The sequence below is a fragment of the Gracilinanus agilis genome, chromosome 5 (assembly GCF_016433145.1).
Source record: "Gracilinanus agilis isolate LMUSP501 chromosome 5, AgileGrace, whole genome shotgun sequence".
Lineage (NCBI taxonomy): Eukaryota > Metazoa > Chordata > Mammalia > Didelphimorphia > Didelphidae > Gracilinanus > Gracilinanus agilis.
In genome coordinates, this window is record NC_058134.1 from 136,022,528 (window position 1) to 136,042,311 (window position 19,784).

Here is a 19,784-nt window from a genome sequence, read left to right on the forward strand (position 1 = left end):
GGTTGTCTGGATTTTCTCTGTGTAAAAGCTGTCGAGTGTTAAAGACTTCTTCTTTTTGTTATTATTCTTTCTCTTCTGAACCTCCTGATGCTGAGTAGCCATCATTAGCCCAGCAGCTTCTCAGCTTTATCCTCGGGCTCAGTGTCTGTTCCCAATCTATTGGCTCTTGAGGTCTGAATTCTGGTTTTTTCCAAGGTCAAGCCCCCTGGTGGGCCCTCTTGCTTGATCCTCTGCTGGAGGTTTCTTTACAAGTCTCAGGGCGCTGTTTCCACAGTCGTATACCCGTCTGCACTGGTTCCCCACTTAGGCTTAGTTCTGCCTCCACCCACGCCTCTACTCAGCCGGCTCTCTGCGCCCAGCGTCCTGCTCCGGTGCGCGCGCTCAGATTTCGCGTGCTTTTTTTGACTTAATGGGGTCCTAAGTCTTGCTGCTGTCAGGAACAGGTCCTGGAGCTGCTGATGACTCAATGGGTGCCCCAAACTTGCTCTATTTCTTTTTAGCTGGGTTCGGAGCTATAGGTGAGTGTGGAGGGGGTGGGGGTGGGGCGGTTGCTCAGCTCGCGATTGAGTGAGTGAGAGCCCTTTTTAGCTTGGAAATGTCTCGATTCCACGTACCTTCCACGCTGTGCCCTGTTGTGGGGTTCCTCCGTTCGTCTGGACTTGTTTTTATGTCCCCTTGAGGAGTTTTGTATGTTTCGGTCAGGAGAAGTTAAGAGGTGCTTCTTACTCTGCCGCCATCTTAACCCGGAAGCCTGAAACAGATGCATTTTTTCCACATTGGTTGTGATGTTTTTATGTCCTAGAATGTAGTAAATTTTTGTGTATGTACCACGTGCTAGTGCTATTTGAAAAGAAGGTATATTCCTTTTTATTCCCATTCAGTTTTCTCTAGATATCTGTTGCCTACATTTTCTAAAACTTCATTTACTTCCCTTAGTTCTTATTTATTGTTTGGTTAAATTTATCTAGTTCTGAAAGGGGAAGGTTGAGGTCCCCCACTAGTATAATTTTACTGTATATTTCCTCCTTTAAAAATTTGGAGGCTATACCATTGGTATGTACCAAAAAATAATGTATGCACATATTAAGTAGCATTATTTTTTGTCTATAATATCTTTTATTATTATACAATTTCCTTCCTTATCTCTTTTAATGAGGTCTATTTTTGCCTTAACTTTGTCTGAAATCATGATTGCTACTTTTTTTTTTTTTTTTTTTTTAACCCTTGTACTTCAGTGTATTGTCTCATAGGTGGAAGATTGGTAAGGGTGGGCAATGGGGGTCAAGTGACTTGCCCAGGGTCACACAGCTGGGAAGTGGCTGAGGCCGGGTTTGAACCTAGGACCTCCTGTCTCTAGGCCTGACTCTCACTCCACTGAGCTACCCAGCTGCCCCCTTTTTTTTTAACCTTAGTTAAAGCCAATAGATTCTGCTCCAGCTCCTTACCTTTATTCTCTGTATCTACCTTCCTCAAATATGGTTCTTGTAAATAACATATCATAGAGTTCTGGTTTTTAATTCACTCTGCTATCTACTTCCACTTTATGGGTGAATTCATTCCATTTTCATTCATAATTATGATTACCATCTGTGTATATCCCCCTCAATCTTGTTTTCCCCTTTTCTTTTAAATCCTGCACTTTCCCCTTTCACTCTTCCCCTCCACACAAGTATTTTGCTTTTAATCACTCTCTCCATTCCTCTTCCTTTATATTACCTCCTCTTCCTTTACATTACCTCCATTCCCAAACCCTCCCTCTTATTCTCCTCCTACTTCACTGTAAGATAGAATTCTATACCATAATGATTCTGGTTGTTATTCCCTCTCTGGGCCAATTCCAATGAGAAAAAAATTTAAGCATTGCCTGTCACTACTTCATCCTCTCCTCTGTAAAAGTTGTTTTTTTTTTTTCTGTGTGTGTGCCTCTTTAGCTGATATAATTTACCTCATTTTACCCTTCTCTTTCCATTTTTCTCAGTGTAATCTTTTTCACCCTTTATTTTTTACATGTCATCTTATCCTAAATAGATTACCCCCCATAACCCCTGTCTATGTATATTCCTTCTAATTGCTCTTCTAATGATAAAAATTTTTGAGTGACAAATACCTTTTGAATATATAGAATTTTACTTTATGGAATCCCTTAAATTTTCTCTTTCTTATTACCTTTTTATGTGTCTCTTGAATCTTGTGTTTGGACATCATATTTTCTGTTTAGGTCTGGTCATTTCATTAGGAATGCTTGGAAATCTTCAATTTTATTAAATGACCATTTTCTCTACTGAAAGAATATATTTGGGTTTGATGGGTAGGTGATGCTTGGTTGTAAAACCAGTTCCTTTGCCTTCCAGAATTTCATTTTCCAATCCTTTTTATCCTTTAATGTAGAAGCTGCTAAATCCTGTTTAATCCTGACTATGGCTCCATGATATTTAAATTGTTTCTTTCTGACTGTATGCAGTATTTTCTTCTTGGCCTGGGAGCTTGTATTGGCTATAATATTGCTGGGAGTTGTCATTTGGAGATTTATTGCAGGAGATGACCTGTGAATTCTTTCAATTCCTATTTTACTTGTTGAGGCTCCATGAACTTGGGGCTGCACTGGACTTGGGACTTCAAAAGATATGTGTAGGGTGCTCTGCTCTTCACTTAGGCAGAATCTCAGCATCTTGAAATTGGCTTGTGTCCTGGTTCAGAACCTGAAGGGGAGTGGTTTGCACTCCTCTGTGCATGGTTTTACTTCTGGCTTCCCTCTGACCCCAGTGAAATAGAACTTCTTTACTGCAGGAGAGTTATTTTACTCCATCTACTTGTTGTTTCTGTGACTCCTATACTCATTTTGAGGTGCTACTTTAAGGTTGGTTTGAGAGGATTTTCAGAGGGGTTCCAAATTTCCCTGCTCTTTCTCCTCAATTTTGGTTTCATCTCCCAGCATTCAATATTTTTGAGTTGCAAAAATAACATCCAATGTTTTTTCTATTTTCTTTAATGAATAATTTAATATAGTATTGTCTGGTCAAAATATTTTCAACTGCAGATAGAATGGAGCATCAGGAAGAGCAAAATTTAAATCCACCCTCAGATATTTTCTAGTTGTGGGACCCCAAGTAAGTCACTTGACCTCTGTTTGTCTCAGTTTCCTCAACTATGGAATGAGGGTAAGAATAGCACATACTTCCCAGGGTTATTGCAAGGCTGAAATAAGATAATATTGTAAAGTACTTAGCACCATACCTGCCACATGTTAGGCCCTTAATAAATGTTAGTTTCCCTCTTTCTAAGGCTATATCTAAGCATACACCATTGCAGCTGGGAAGATGGAAAAGGAAAAAAATCTCTTCCTCTTCACCTTCCTTAGATAGTCTGAAAGAAGGCATGAGAGAAAAGGCAAAAAAAGGAGGTCTGAGGAACAAAGAATGAAAAATACACAGATGAGAATATTTAGATGCACATTCATTGCTTCAGGAACACATGATTTTATTGGCGGGGATATTCCCTCCCCCAATACATATCATAACCTCTTTATAATTCAGAGATGGTCTTTGAATTTGCTGTCTATGAAAAATTCCTCCTCCTGTGACCCAACCTGGTGATATCTTTATGACCTTAATTGGGTTTGTCCATGGACAGCAGACACACCAGGCTCTTACCTGAAAGCTTTCCAGCAGGGTAGGAACTCCCAAAACTTATACCCTGTGGGACTAGGCTTTAGCAACCCAGAGCCACTTCAGCTTTGTGATCCCTCAGTGAAGTAAGGCTTTAGGGTAGAATTCATACATATATACATGTGTGCTTGTGCAATGCACGATACACAAGTCAGTCAATGGGTTTCTGGGATAGCTATTTAAGTAAATATTTGTAATTCTGGATATTGTCAGTGGAAAGAAGCTTCTCCCCGGTTTTAGCACCAGGCATGGGGATGCACAGCTGCAATTCTAGCTCTCAGGGAGGCCAAGGCTGGCAGATCTCTTGACCTCATGAATTCTGAGCTGCTGCAGGGTCTGGCATCAGTATGGCGAGTTCCTAGGCACAGGGACCACATCCTGAGCCCAAGTTCTGCCTTTATTTTGTGGGCACAACATCAGAGGTGTACATGTACCTCACAGTCAGTGGTGACAGACACCTCTTCTTGGGGATGACACTACGTTTTTATAGGCTTCAGGCAGTTGTTTTACGGGGAATTACCAGAACCAAACATTCAGAACATGCTCCAGAAGTGAGTTCAGGTACATCTTGCTGCAGTCCTTAATACACTCCAGTAAGAGGGACTCCGAGGATCACTCAGCTCACGTGGGGACAACATTGCAGGAGGAGGTGACCAGGTTCCTCTTGTCACGTCCTCTAGAATCTGGCTAGGAGGAGAAGGGACACGTGCAAGCACTTTCCTCACAGCAGAGACTCTAAATACTCTTCCTATTCCTATTCTCATTTATTTAAATCACACAGTTACACCTCATCCAACTCTTATGGAGGAATTTTTATTAATGATGAAAAGCTACTCAATTAAGTTGGTTCTTAAACCCCCCATGCCAACATGCAGCAAAATCTTCACCTCTCTCTGCTTTCCCCCTGATGGATGCTATTTCATCATATGGAGCAATAAGAGCTAAAGTACATTTTCTATTTCTTGAGGTGATAGTAGTGGCCACATACAGTTATTTTGGCAGTGATTTATAGTTCAGGCATTTATGTTAGAAATGACTCTGAAACAGTTATATGGTTTGGATAGTTTCACACTGTATTGTCAAACAATCACATATTTCTTTCCTCTCCATAGGACGCCTCTGCACCTGGCCTGTGCCGGTGGATATCCAGATGTTGTGTCTCTCTTAGTAGAGAGAAATTGCAAACTAAATGTGTGTGATGGGGACAATCGAACTCCTTTAATTAAGGTTTGTACGAGTTACCTGTGCTGCTTACAGAAATACATTTAATAACATTAAATACCAAAAATGATGTTTAATTCAATGTGACATTATGTCTCTGTCTTCCACTGACAGGCTGTACAGTGTCAGCAGGAGGAGTGTGCAACTATCCTGCTCAGTCATGGTGCAGACCCCAGTGTTGTGGATACCAGAAGCAACACTGCCCTTCACTACTCTGCCCTGGGTCACAACACAGCTATAGCAGCAAAGCTTGTTGAACACAAAGCTGATATTGAAGCAAAAAACCAGGTAGAGGCCCACCTTTTGAACAAAATATTTTATAAGCTAAAATGTATAATCAAGTAGTGTTTGGGTCACATATTTTATAATTCATATATTCTTGGGAGCATTTCTTTAATGAAAACAACTTAAAATAATTCTTTTCAAAAACTCATAGACCTTTGGAATTAACTGTCTTCCTTCTTTCCTTCCTTTCTTCCTTCCTTCCTTCCTCCCTCCCTCCCTCCCTCCCTCCCTCCTTTCTTTCTTTCTTTCTCTCTCTCTCTCTTTCTTTCCTTTTCTTTTCCTTTCTTTTCTTTTCCTTTCTTTTCTTTTCTTTTTCTTTCTTTCCTTTCCTTCCTTCCCTTTCTTTCTTTCTTGATTCGTATTTCATTTGTGTTGGAAACTCCAGTGGCCTGGAAATTTAATCATAGAGCAGAAATTCTTAATCTGAATCAATTAACTTTTTTTATAACCCTTATCTTCTTTCTTGGAATTGATACTACATATTGTTTCCAAAGCAGAAGGGGCAGTAAGGGCTAGGCAGATGGGTTTAAATAACTTGCTCAGGGTCACACAGTTATAAATATTTGAGGCAAGATTTGAACCTAGAATCTCCTTTCTCCAGGCCTGGCTCCCTAAATACTGAGCAGCTTAGCTTTCCTGATCTATTAACCTTAAAAAATTTCACAACACATAAAAGGTTAATAAACCATGTCTTAGGTATCCTGGAGCACTGAAAAGTTTAGGGACTTCCCAGACTCACCCTGCAAGTATATGGGTATCAGGGGCAGGCCTTGAATGTAGATCTTAGTGTCTTTGAGTCCAGTTTTCTTTCTTCTCCATCACAGCTGTCACCAAAATTTTCTTTCCATATTATATTAGGTCAGCTCCTCAGAATTCAATAGTTTCATTCAATAATTATAACTATAATTTTTTTCAAAATCCTTTTAAAATTTGTTCCTACTCAGCATAAATCTACACAGACAGAATTTTCACAAGAACAAATTTTTAAGTGTATGTGGGTTTTTTCCCTTTGTCTTAAAGACCACATCATTTCCTTTCCTAGAATTACTGAACAACTCTTGATTTTTAGGAAGAGACTTAACTCTGAGTTACTGACATTTGTGGGAGAAAAACATAAAGTAGTGCATATTAGGAGACTTGGGAAGAGATGAAAAATGCCAGGAGAATGACTTTCTCCCAGGTTTAACCACCCTGAGGCCAGGCTTTCTTTAGTTTTCAGTTTGACCACACTCCTACACTTAAGGGGAATGGGTCAAGAGAACTGGAGAACTGGTCAACTTTAAAACCAATCAGGGTGTAGCTTTAACTTAGCAGAGTTCTGAGGGGAACAAGGTTGGTTGAATGCAGGGAATGATTGGTCATGAAATAAAGCTAACAATAAGGAAGATACCTATCCATGAAATGATATGAAAACAATCTCTTCCATATTCTGGGTTTATGTGTCCTGATAACAGGTTATTAACTGGATGGAATTCCAGTCTACCCAATCTCATTTCCTCATTTCACTTATGAGGAAACTAAGACCAAGAGAAGTGAAATAATTTGCTTACAATCACACAAGAAGTAACTAACAGAGGCAGTATTGATGCCCAGGTGTGCTCCCTCCAAAGTTACATTTGTACCTCACTTCCTTAAGATGACATTAGCAAGTTCACAATATATTCACAAAATGTCTTAAGTTGAATTGAAGTCTATAGAGAATCCTTGCATACTAACAGTATCTTTAATATGATTTTGCAGGAAGGCTATACACCACTTTTGCTTGCAATTACAGAACATAACGAAAAAATGGTAGATTTTTTCTTAAAGAATGGAGCAAATGTGAATGCCTGTGACAATTCTAAAAGGTACAGTAATCAAAGATTGAGACTAAAAAAAGAAAAATTTCTAAAGGAGGAATTACTAAAATTATGGATCACTTTGGGAACAATAATTAAAATTATTGGGAAAGGGTGAAAAATGTCAACAAATATCAGCTATGAAAAGAAAAACTTATTTTTGACTACAGCATAGAAAGCAATTCACATGAGTATGTCAACTATCGTTTATTGATTTATTGAAGATTAATATTTCTAATCTGCTTTATTTGAAAGTTGGTTAAAACTATCCCATAAAAGTTTTGTACTCGAGTATTTCTGTTGATTATCTTTTTGAAATAATCTTAGTGTCATCCATGAGAATTGTAGCCTGTGTTTTCTTCTCATTCTTCCTGTGATTTTCTTTAAGAATATATACAATAAAAGACATAAATGAATATGAGACTATATAATGAAATACTTTGATGGAGTGATCTTATCATTGTGAATATTTTTGATACTAGTTCAGATTTTTATTCCTTCCATGCTTTCTCATCTCGTGTGATTTTTGTCTTTGTCTTTTCATAGATTCTTTATAGAGGATCCAAGAAACACACTGAAGCCTTCCCCTGATTCTTTTAATATTTTTTATGAGTGCTAGTGCAACATTAATTTTCTCTGACTTTTATTTTCAAAACAAGATTAGGCAACCTCTTTATTTGTTAACATGTCTTTGATAATGTCTCTCACACAACATGTTACATCAAAATCATTGTTTCCTCAACCTGCTTTTATTTACTCTGCATTTTTTCCATGGCCTTTGTTATTTTCTGCAATTTTTATTTATCTGAGATCATGTTTTTGGTTGTTATGTTTTTTTTTTAAGTACTGTGTTTATATAGCTTCATGTTTATAAAATGAGTTTTTGTTAAAGTAGAATCGGAAGTGCTTTGTAGTTTCTCCAATGTGATCCCAATTCATTGTAATTCTTCAGTCCTATTTAGGCAGCATTCATTTTTATATCTATGCACATGAATACATCTACAAAGATATAAATGGATTAAATAGATGAGGTTGCTCATTGAACTTCATGAAATCTAGAAAATATGTACATTTCATCCACTTTTTCAAGTAGTTTCTAAGACTAATCTCTTTTGCCTCACTTTGAATTTTATAAAGGAGCTTTTTTAATGTTCCAGAGCTTGATGCCATTAACACAATGTCCTCTAAAAAAACAGTATCTTTTGAAGATCTTTGCCATCATAAACAATCTCTATTCTATTTGGACTCTGGGCAGAAAATCCTACATGGCATTGGCAAATACCTTAGATGAGCATATGCCTCACTATTTATATCTAGTTTATTGTTGATACTTTCTCATTGAATAAAGCTATGCATTTGGGTGGTATGTTTCATAGAATCTAGTATGATTTTAACATTTGCATGGGAGAGAACTTCTTTGATATCACACAAAAAAAACACCCAAATAAACCACAGAACTAACTTCATATTAATAGACAAAAATGATTATTTACCATTATTGCAATAATTTCAGAATTAATTGTATAGATTCATTCAGATTGTGAATTGGACAGAGTAAAAATCAAAATTAACACCAAATGAAAGGAAAGAATGAAAGCAGAAAGTGGTTATAGCAACTGTAGCCTATTTGGACTAAATAAACTACCTTCTCCCAAAATGGGAAATGGGAATATCTGTCATCCTGTTAAATACTAATATATTCCGAGCACTGTGCTAGACACTGGATATATATAATTTTTCAGAAATTTAGTTACAACAAAACAGTAGCCACTAAGTAGGCCAAAAGAACCCATAAATTGCCTTAGCTGAGAAACATCTGTATGCCAAACATAGAAATCTTAAAGCTAAGATTAAAGTTTGGAAAACAAAAATTTGCAAAAAAATTAAGAGGAAGAGGATGGAATAGTAAGACCAATATTGTTTTACAAAATTAAAAGGCAATTGAGGAGAAAATGAACCTTGGGATTATTTGATACAAACCTTAGGGCCTGAGAACCTTTGTCTGGAATTAGAAGACTGAAAATGTGTAGATATGAAATAGAGTAAAATTGCCAACATTTCTATGTTTTCATTAATATCATTAGTATTTTCCTATTTTCATTAATATCAATAGTAGAACATATGGGCTATTTTCATTAATATCAATAGTAGAACATATGGGATCATTTAACTCAGTGTCTAATGTTCCCTAAAAATCAAGGACTATGGTTCTCATATCTTATTGTGAAGAGTGGCTAAGACTGATCAAATACTTATAGAAGAAAATCTATGAGAGATGAAGCACAATTATTCATATATTTAGAATAATTTGAAAGGCATTTGAAAGAAGGGAAGATTACAAAAGAGTATAAAAAATGACTTCCCAATGAAATATAAATAGATAAATGTTGAAAAGCAATAAATTGAGTTTTCATGAGCTGAGATTTCAAAAGATATTTGTGGTTTTCTTTTTCTGCCTTCACTTCTGAATATTAACTTTAAAAAAGCTCTTAACATTTTAAAATATAATACTTTGATTTCATGATTTCATCAGTTTCAATCTCATTCATAGTCTCCTATTTTTCATCCAAATAATCTTATCTGTTTCATTGCCTTTCTTATTTTGGGGATTGGAGTGTTGGGAACAGAGAAGAGCGTTTAAACACAGAAGACATTTACACCTGCTAGAAAGATATTATCAGGACTTCAAAACCCCTTTTAAAATATCCTTAATTTTTTTACCAGTGGAGGATATTACCTACACGAATTCAACCTTTAGAAGAGTTATCCTATATTAACAATTGTCACTAAGTAGTCAAGGGATATCAAAACTTCAAATGGAATACTGATATTGCTGCAATGTTCCCTTGGATAAAAAGCCTACGAGTCATTTAGCATATAATTATTTTGATATCTCTGATGATATGTGTTTTTGTTATAGAGTATTCCTTCTACTGGTGTAAACCACAACCATGACAGATCTTAATAAACTGCCTCCATGAATTAATGGGCCCTCCACAAATCAATTTGTACTCACTTTCTGGACATAAACCTTTCTTTACTTTATTTAAGCTTGTCCTTAAACAGAGCTTGATGCTGCTGTATTCATGTTCAAGGACTTTTATGTCTATTAAATGTAAAAAAGCCTTTGACAATGAAGTATCAATTCCATATTATCATGGGGCATTAGGATAGGAATTTAGTAGAAGGTGTCCCTGGGCTTATTGATTTCTAAACTAATCATTATCAAAGAGCCACTACTTTACTTTGAAGCCCAACAAACAAGAGGAATCTATATAGTCTTCCTAACCGAAACTCCTTAATTGTTGCTCACAAGTGGCTTTGACATATCCTCTTCTTATTATAAAGCCTTAAATTGAATAATCCCTTCTAAAACCCCAATGGAAAAAGAAAACAAAAACTCTTATCTTTCTTTCTGGACTTATTTGCCAATTTTAATGCTGCACATAAGCAATAAAAATAATTGTTTCCATCAATACATATTTGTTCTCCATATACATATTAACACCAAAGAAAAGGAGATGAATAAATGTGACTTATTTAAATTCTTAAATGCAAATTGTTTCTTTGTTACTCCAGAACAGCCCTCATGATTGCTGTCAGTACTGAACCAACAAGTATAGTCAATCTTATTCTTCAATTTGATATTGATCTCTCTTTCCAAGATAATTATGGATGGACAGCTGAAGAATATGCTCTCGTCAGTGGTTTTCCTATGTAAGTACTAACATTATAATCCTAATTATATTTACTTAATTGTATTTATTTTTCTCCATTTATTAGACTTTTATGCTACTTATATCAACTTAATACACATGTTCTTAAGAATGATACTTGGATTGTTTATGAAAATATAAGATTTTAATAACTAAAATTATGAGGCTGGTAGTAGCTTAATAACTTTATTAAGTCAAAGTAGTAGTAGTAAAGAGAGGGGAAGGTAGAGGAGAAGTAGAGGCATACTTAACTTTCTAATTTATGGCTGCCATTTATGGGCCTCTAGCAGAAAACTCTGACAAGGGTCCCCTCAGCTTCTCCATGAACATGCCAAGACCCCAAAGACCTCCTGATCTCCTTTTTGCTGATTTTAAATGCTTTTTGATATGCTTATTGTGACTGGTGCACTGTTCCTTTCTTGTCATCAAAAGCAAAATCAGACAAGTAGCAGTAGTAGTCTCCTTTCATTTTCAAATAGAAAACTACTTTCTGCTTATGAAGTATTAGGAATCAAGAACTTTCCCAATAGAGATAGCACATCATTGCAGATCTCTATTACTTGTGATTCAATTTTCTCTCTTCATTCTTGGGCCATCTGCTATTTTGTTTTTTGGTTTTTTTTTCTCTCATCATCTTCCATCTTTTGCTCAAAACATGAGAAAAAGTATTCTCCAAGATCACATTTTTGTAAGCAATAGAGAGAAAATTCCTCTCCTTAATGAATAATTCAACTCCTTGCTCACTTACTGACTTTATGCAAGATGCCATGTCATCATATATCTCAGCCTGCTCAATCAATTTAGCCTTCTACACCAACTCCTTTTTATCTATGACTGAATATTCAGTTCCTGGAGTGAGTGGTGGCATCTGAAATAGGTAAATTAGAATAGCTTGATTAACTGATTAAATAAATGGACTCCCTGGGGATTGAAGTGATAAATAAACTCAGTAGGTCAATAAGATGACAGTTATGTGGGTAACACCAAGGAATCTGCTGGGATACTCAGTAGGTCCTTGAAGTGTCAATTAGGGTATCTGGGTAAGGAAATTACAAGGAGAGAATATTATAAACAGAGGTTTAATAAATACTGGTTTGGGAAAGGAAGGGAAATGGATAAATTGAACTAAAGATCCTAGAGTCTCTACCCAAAGTACAGGAGGGAAGAAAACTACTCTTAAAAACTAATAACTAACAACTGACTACTGTTAGGCAGTTATAGCTGTGCCGGATGAAGATCTCAGAATAGGTCCAAGGTAGACGTTCTTTCAAGCTGTTTCTTAGGAATCTTGATGTTCAGGAAGTAATCCAAATTGGGAGAAGGGAGTGGATTTGTCTCAGTGTCCACCACTGAGCCAAAAAACCTCACACAACCGTTACTCCTTAACCAAGTCACTTGATTGAAGATGGAAAGTATACTCCACACCAAGGGAAACACAGCTCTCTTCTTTCAGGGATTTCAGTGAGTCTCTAACTCTCACCATTCAGAGATTAGTGAGAGAGAAAGTCACTCCCCATGCAGGGATCTGTGTGATAAAGAAGTAACTTATAGTCTCCCCAAAGTTCTGTAACTTGCCAATCAATCTGATCTACTCTCTACTAAGCTAAAATTTCTATATTCCTTGTAACATATCAGATGGACAAACAGGAAATTCAGCAGTCTCTGAGTGACAGCACTACCTATAATTACATTGAAAAGAATTTTTCCTCTACACAATTGAGATTGAGTGCAACTTTCATAGATGCATAATACAGTGACAATCTGGCAAGAAGACTTAAGGACACTGACGATTAGGCAAATGGCAAAGTTAGATTATCCAACTTCAGTAAGATATAAGAAAAATACAGGATGAAAGGTAGAGTTAGGTAATCTGAGATCATAATTTTCAGAAGTAATAATAATAAAGACAATAGCTGACATTTTTATAGTTCTTTAAGGTTTTCTGATACTTTATATTCATTTTATTATTTTATCTTCACTAAAGTATCATTTAATTATATCAAATTAGTTTGGGTGAAAATTATATTATGTCTCAGATGCTATCAAATGATTAGGAACTAAAATAAAATAAATCTTGAATACTACTAATGGGCAACATTAGAGTTTATTGGGAGGCAGTTTGCTACCCTGGAAAGAGTATGGATGTGGAGTCAGAGCACTTGGGTCTTGGGAAGATCATGCCTCTTGCTATATGTGTGACTTTGGACAACTCTTTTCTTGGACTCAGTTACTTGATGTATTAAAAAGGAAAGAGACTCAGAGAGACAGAGACATTAGACTAGATGACCTATACTGACCATTTCAACTCTAAAACTACAATCTTATGACTGAAGACAAGAATAGGAAGTATATATTGATTAGTTATTCTTTATAGACTTTACCAAAACAACAACAAAAAAATTTGATAATCTGATTTGTTCATTTAAGGTTTGAGGTATATTAAAGATTTGGTGCATATCATTTTTATCTTTATTGATAAAGACTTACTATGTTTTATATTTTATTTTATAGTCATCGTGAACTAATTCTTCAATATGGACAGAGGCAACTTAATCAGCTTCCTGCAGCCAAAATCAGTAGTCCAGGCAGGGCTTCTGATACTGGATTTACTTTGGGTGGACCTGCTTTGGACAAAGAAGGTAGGATTGAAGAACTCAAATAAATATTTGATTTTAAAAATAAAGGACAATTTTAAAATTCATAACTTGAAAACAATTTTCATTTTATGCTTTTAAGGGATAGAAGATACTAGTTTATTTTGGGTTACTTAATTTATCCTTATATGTTCACTATCATGAAACTATTTACTAAAAACACTCTCAAGACCTTTTCTGTTATTAATATCTGCTTTTTCTAAAATTTTCTTTATATAGACTATACTAATAATTTTCTAATTTATACATTTTTCTAAATATATTTAACCAAATCATATGAAAACTCTTAGCATTTTAAAATGTACTATATTTAGCTATATTACTTATCTCTGTTTCTCTAATATGCAAAAAATGAATAATATATAAGGACCTCCTATAATTGCTATATATACACATACATGGACTGATCTTACATATGAATATATAAATATAGAATGATAAAATATGAAGAGAGCAGAGTCCTCATTCTGTTTTGAAACCCTGTGTGAATTACTTATCCCAACCTTAGAATTATATACATTTTAAGTGTTAACGAATTTAAAAATATTCATAAGGCTTTCTCTCCACAGATATTAAGGAGGAAAAAAAACCACAGGGATTAGGAGGACCAGGGAACAGAGAAGCAGGTTTGAATGGATATGCATATATTTCTAGATTTTCCATACATAGTGGCATATGTGCCCACCTCCAAAATAACCCTAAGGAAGACTTTATAACCTAATCTCTTGATTTGGTCAGTTAAACTTTAAAAGAAAGTTTTCTAATTTACTTTCTAACATTTAATCTTGCCAGCTTCCCAAAGAAGTTGGACTATTTAGAATTTTAGCAACCTGGGCTTATGATAATAAAATCTTGTCACATTGATATGATTTTTTTCCAAAGAATTTACCCATTATTTATGAGAAAGGTTTTGCAAGTATTCTGGTTGCTCCTATTTGAATAGTGATGAAACTGAGAAGCAGAAAGCTTAGATGACTTTTTCATGCTAAAAGAACTAAAAGAAAAGAGTTATCATACACTTTTAACTATTGTACATTACACTAAAGAAATGACCTATATAAACCTTTCCTTAAAAAAGATGAGAAATCACAATGGCAGAAAAAACAGTACTGAATTTTAAGTATTTCTTATTACTGCTGTGTAATTAGAATTTGCTCCCCATGACTCTCTTTTCCAAGCATCCCATTTGCAAATTTACACTAACGTACTAATGTAGGGAAGATACATAAGTTTTGTGTAGCTCTTGGTCTCTTCTCAGGAACAGGATTTGTGGAGGTTGGGGGAGAGCCAGGCAGGAGAGGTTTACTCCTGTGGTCATACTTAAGTTTGGTACTTTGTTCTTTTATTTCTTCTACCTCAAGTGATTACTAATAAATCTTATAAAATGTAATACTTGGAGTTATTGGATATTAATTTAAAACTAACGTTTTTGGTGACACTAAATTGAATTTAGGGCCCTTACTCCTCTAAGTGAGTAGATTATTTTGAAAAATCCCTGTTTCTCTCCTGCCAAGGCCCTTTTTGCCCTCCCAGTCTGGAGAGCTCCCTTCAGAGTTTTCCCTGAGGTAGAAACCAGCTAGTAGTATCTCTGCCCTCTGCTTTGCTTTTGCTTGAGGGACTAAGCCTGGGGCTCTTGACTAAAAGAGTTAAGCTGCTTTTCTCCCCCTCCCCCCCCCCCCCCAGCACTGCAGATTCCTGGAGGTTTCTGTGGAGGAAAGTGAGAAGCTAAGTAACTGGTTCCCTGCCTCCTGGCGCAGCTATACCTCTTCCCACCCCCACTTGGATCTCAAGTGTGTGTTACCTGCTTGAATTTAGAGTTGAGGCAGCTTTTAGACCACTGCACGCACTCTGTACTTCCCCCTGCACTCAGAGCAGCACAGCATGGGGAACCACCACACCACACCTAGGGCAGCCCCCTCCACCCTGCCAACCCCAAACCCTTCTAGCTTCCAAGCCAATTTTTAAATTGACCCTGATTTTGTTGTTGTTGTTGTTGTTTTTCCACACTCCTGACTGAAAGGGTGGAAACTGAGGGGTTAGCCCGCTGGGGTCTCCTGTGCCACCCTTCATACCCTAAATCTCAGCCCAACAGGGGAAAAGCTAGTAGCTCAGTGGATTGAAAGTGACATTTTTGGAAATTAGCCTCTGGTTTCCTGACTCAAAGATCAGATGGAGCCTGTATTCTATACTCAAACATGCTTTCATTCTCCCTGGTGTTTTTTTTGCCCCTGGCAGGGAGGGAAAGGAAGAATACTCTTCCAAACCTCTTAGCTAACTCCTGAAGTTTTTTACCTTCAGGAAAGTGTGTTTTCTTTTCTCTGTAATCAAAAGCCATTGAGCTTGTCTGAGTAGAAATGATGCTACCAACAATGGTTCAATCTCTTAGGGAACAAGTTACTCCTTCCCTAAAACAATTTTTGTTCACAGAGGATTTTAATGAGTTAGAAAAGCTAACAGATGCTTTAGCTACTCAAGATTTTTTCAATTTGAGTTTGTAATTTAAACAAGCTAAGTTTCTGTTATTTATTTTTGAGGAGAAAGAAATAAAGTATAAAATGTCCTATGAAAAGGAACACAGCCAGGAACAGTATTAAACAGAGCCAATCTGAACTACCCCTCCCCTTGCTTACTCATTAGCAATATTAAACATCCAGGCAAGAGACAAAAACCGCAAATAATTCAATTAAGGGCCTTTTCCCCTTAAGGGAAGTACCCACCTTAAATAAGGATGGAGATATCATTTCCCTTAGCCATCACACACCTTTTACTCCACAAGATATTGAGAGATTCAAGCAAAACTTTTGAATATGATCCTACTGAAATTATTAAAAAGCTAGAAAACATTTATTGAACTTATGATCCTTCATAGGTAAATGTGGAAAATTTGCTACAAGCTTTTTTGACGGAGAGAAAAATAAAATTGTTTCTCTTTTTATAAATCCCAGGGAAAGAAAGCAATTCACTAGTCCCAACAAAGACCCTAGATTGGATTTTAATGACTAAGATTATTTAAAACTATTCCAGGCTGGAAAGGCATTACTAAAAGCAATGAAAATTTGTTGTAATAGGCCAGGTACATGGACTCAGTTTGAGAGTCTTAAGCAATTAGAGGAGGAAAATCCCTCATAGTTTATGGATAGGCTTATTGAGCTGGGAGGTAGATGGATACATAAATGTAGATCTCTCCAAAGAGAGATGTCAGACAGGAGGCAGTTTGTAAATAACTGTTGCAAAGTGGTCAGAGATTATTTTAAGACTAATTTCCCAAACTGGCCTAAAATGAACCTAGAGGAATTGAGGAGATTTGCAGTTTAGGTATCTAAAGGCCATAAACAGAAAAATGAGGACACCAATGACGTTAATGTAAAGACATTAAGGAAGGAAATGAAATTTTAACTGAAAAATTTGAAAAAGAAAAAGGTCAAGCATTGGCCATTGCCCCTTTGCAGGAATCCAAAAATCAATCATTAGTATGTCACTTCTGTATAAGAAGGAGTCACATAATGATAAACTATAAGAAGTGGAATCAATTGATTATAAATAACTATAAATAATGACAACTATAGAAATAATAATCCAAATGAAGCAAGTGATAACTCATACCAAAATGCCCAAAATGGGGCTCATCCATGCTATACTCAGGGTGAAAATCCCCCTCAGCATGGGGGATCCCAGAGAACTGGCCAAAGATCTTTATGAAAGTGTGAGGGGGAGGAAAGGGCCCTGGAATCAGAGACTGAAAGCTTTGATTTCCCAGACTCTGATATCTTGATACCACTTATCCCCAAATTATTGTAATTTCCCCTTAGAAAGTACCATATTGTATGTACCTCTATTTAAATATCTTTAGAGATATAAGTGATTATGTGTACTGATTCATTGGAGAAACTAGACTTGTAAATCTGTGAGATATCTACTTGCTTGTTTCCCAATGGAATCACAGAAAGGGATTGTGTAATTAGAATTTGCTCCCCAGGATTCTCTTTCCCAGCATCCCATTTGCATACATACGTTAATGTACTAACATAGGGAAGATATATAAGTTTTGTGTAGCTCTCTACCCTCTGTCTCTTTTTGCAGGAATGTGGTTTGTGGAGATTGGGGAAGAGCCAGGCAGGAAAGGTTTATTTTTGTACTTTGTTCTTTTATTTCTTATACTTTAAGTGATTACTAATAAATCTTATAAAATACAATACTTGTAGTTATTGGATATTAATTTAAATATAACACTGCCTAAAAATGCCCATTTCCAAGAAAATACTTTAAATTTGTATAGCAAGTTCCAGTATTATTTATCTACATGGCATCTGAACTTCAGTTTTCCTCATTATTTCCACTTATAAAAAAAATATATATATATATATATGAAATTGATACAAGCAGCACATAAAGGCAAAGAAGCAGAGTTGTTCATCTACAAGTGTTATATTGCTATCATTTAAAAGTACTTATACAATTTTTAAGTACACTTTAAAAATCCCTAAGCCAATTTTAATGAAAATAATTATATTAAGTAAGCTCATTGAAAATGGAGAGTCTGTAAAGTTTATCAATCAAGAAAAATTGTAATCTAGGACACTGAATTTAATATAAGTATAACTGAAGGAGTATGACTTATTAATGTTAGAATTATGCATAAAATACTTAAGAATAACAGAATATAGATATTGAATTTATGGAATATATATAGTATGCAATAACATTTTCTATACAAATCAAAATTCTAGTTCATATTTAAATGTGTTTAAAAGAACTAGGAAATGACTAACAAAAATTTTAATTATAATGAATTGTTACTATGAAATATATCCATCATAAGATATTTACTAATTTTCCTCCTTTTCTGTTCACCAAAAAATTGGTAAAATTCATTATTTGGTAGGTAAGTGTACTAATAAGGACTTTTGCTTAACCAACCATTAGACTCAAAACTGGTGATCTCTCATTTCTTTTGAACTTGGAATTATTATCATAAACCTCAAATTTTCTTTGCTTTGGGACAGAACTGAGAACAATGCAACATTTTTTCATGACAGATGATCCAACTGTGTTTAACAAAGGAAGAATCTTTTTTTTTTTTTAAGTCATAGTAATAGTGGACACCTTGCAAATAAATTTTCACATAAATTGTCTTGTCAAAGTGAATCAGGCTCTTACGAAGAATGACTGCGAGAGCTCCACTCCTAGGTCCTAGTAGTCATTTTCACTTCCCTGGGACCAACATCTTCCTTTCTTGCCATTATTTCTTGCACTCCTTAGTATACAGTAATTGTAAATAACCCCGATTTTGTCAAAGAAAACATGTGATGCTGTGTTCCTATCTTTTAGTCATTACTTAAATGATTTTTCAATTCAAATAATTCTAACCTGGAACTGAAACCTACATGGCCACTACTTTCAAAGTCTATCTAGGGTAAGGTTGAATATCAATTGCTATGTGCCTGCCAGTTGGAAAATAGTGTATTGTATCCAATATTTTAAATTTAGAGAAGCAAGCACAGTTTATGAACATGGAGAAGTCACTTGATATTCCTCAATTGCAGTTTTCTCATTTCTAAAATAATGGGATTGGACTAGACAATTTCTGATGTTCCTTCTCTCACTGACTCTATAATTCTAATATTTTTTTGCTCAAAAATATACTATCAGTAAAAAACTGAAAAGTAACCTATTTTAGCACCTAGATACATCATCAGGATAGTTTGGAATTTGATGAAATAAGTAAAATACAGGCATTTTGAGATATTTAATACCTAATTTGTTTGTATTTTATCCTCTGTTAATAATAGTAATAATTCACATTTAAATATATGTGTTTTAAGTTGATCAAAGTCTTTTCCAAAATAACTTTTGCTCTGAGTTATTTCTTTTGAAATTTATCCTTTAGGGGAACTATCTAGATACCTGATATCACTTTCAAAAAGTAATATTTTCCCTTTTATGATACATGACTAGATTATTGTTATAGCAGTTTGGAGCTGGAAATGACTTTAGGAATTATCTAATCAACTATATTATTAGGGAAAAATTCATTTTTAACAGTACTGTTTACTTCAGCCTTTGTTTGCAAAGGATATGCACTTCTAGTAATTTTTGAAAATTTTTGTTTTAAAGAGACACATTTGCAGATAAAAAAGGGCTAGTTTTGGAGTTAAAACTTCCTTTAATTCTCTAGAAATATAATTTAATCTCTCAGCCTCTGTTTATTCATCTCAAAAATTGGAGGAATTCCATTAGATGATTTCCAAGATTCCTAGTTCTAAATTATATGATTCTATGAAATCATTCTTTAATTTGACAAGCAGTGATTGCTTATTATGTTATAGATAATGTCTTAAAATTATATATATATACACATATATATGGATTTAAAACTACATCAATTTATAAAAATATTTGTGGGAA

General features: G+C 35.2%; 1 protein-coding gene and 1 pseudogene across 1 annotated transcript in view; one reads left to right on the top strand and one right to left on the bottom strand.

Annotated features, from left to right (window-relative positions):
• The window catches only part of LOC123249958 (ankyrin repeat domain-containing protein 7-like), a 24,843-nt gene extending 14,113 nt beyond the window's left edge, over nucleotides 1–10,730 (top strand). The window contains exons 2-5 of the mRNA XM_044679033.1: nucleotides 4,778–4,892; nucleotides 5,001–5,174; nucleotides 6,912–7,018; nucleotides 10,589–10,730. Of these exons, the coding sequence (XP_044534968.1) occupies nucleotides 4,778–4,892; nucleotides 5,001–5,174; nucleotides 6,912–7,018; nucleotides 10,589–10,730 (538 nt within the window). The remainder of the gene's footprint in view (nucleotides 1–4,777; nucleotides 4,893–5,000; nucleotides 5,175–6,911; nucleotides 7,019–10,588) is intronic.
• Nucleotides 10,731–11,008: 278 nt separating this feature from the next.
• On the bottom strand, nucleotides 11,009–11,593 carry LOC123249959 (annotated as a pseudogene).
• Nucleotides 11,594–19,784: the final 8,191 nt, after the last annotated feature.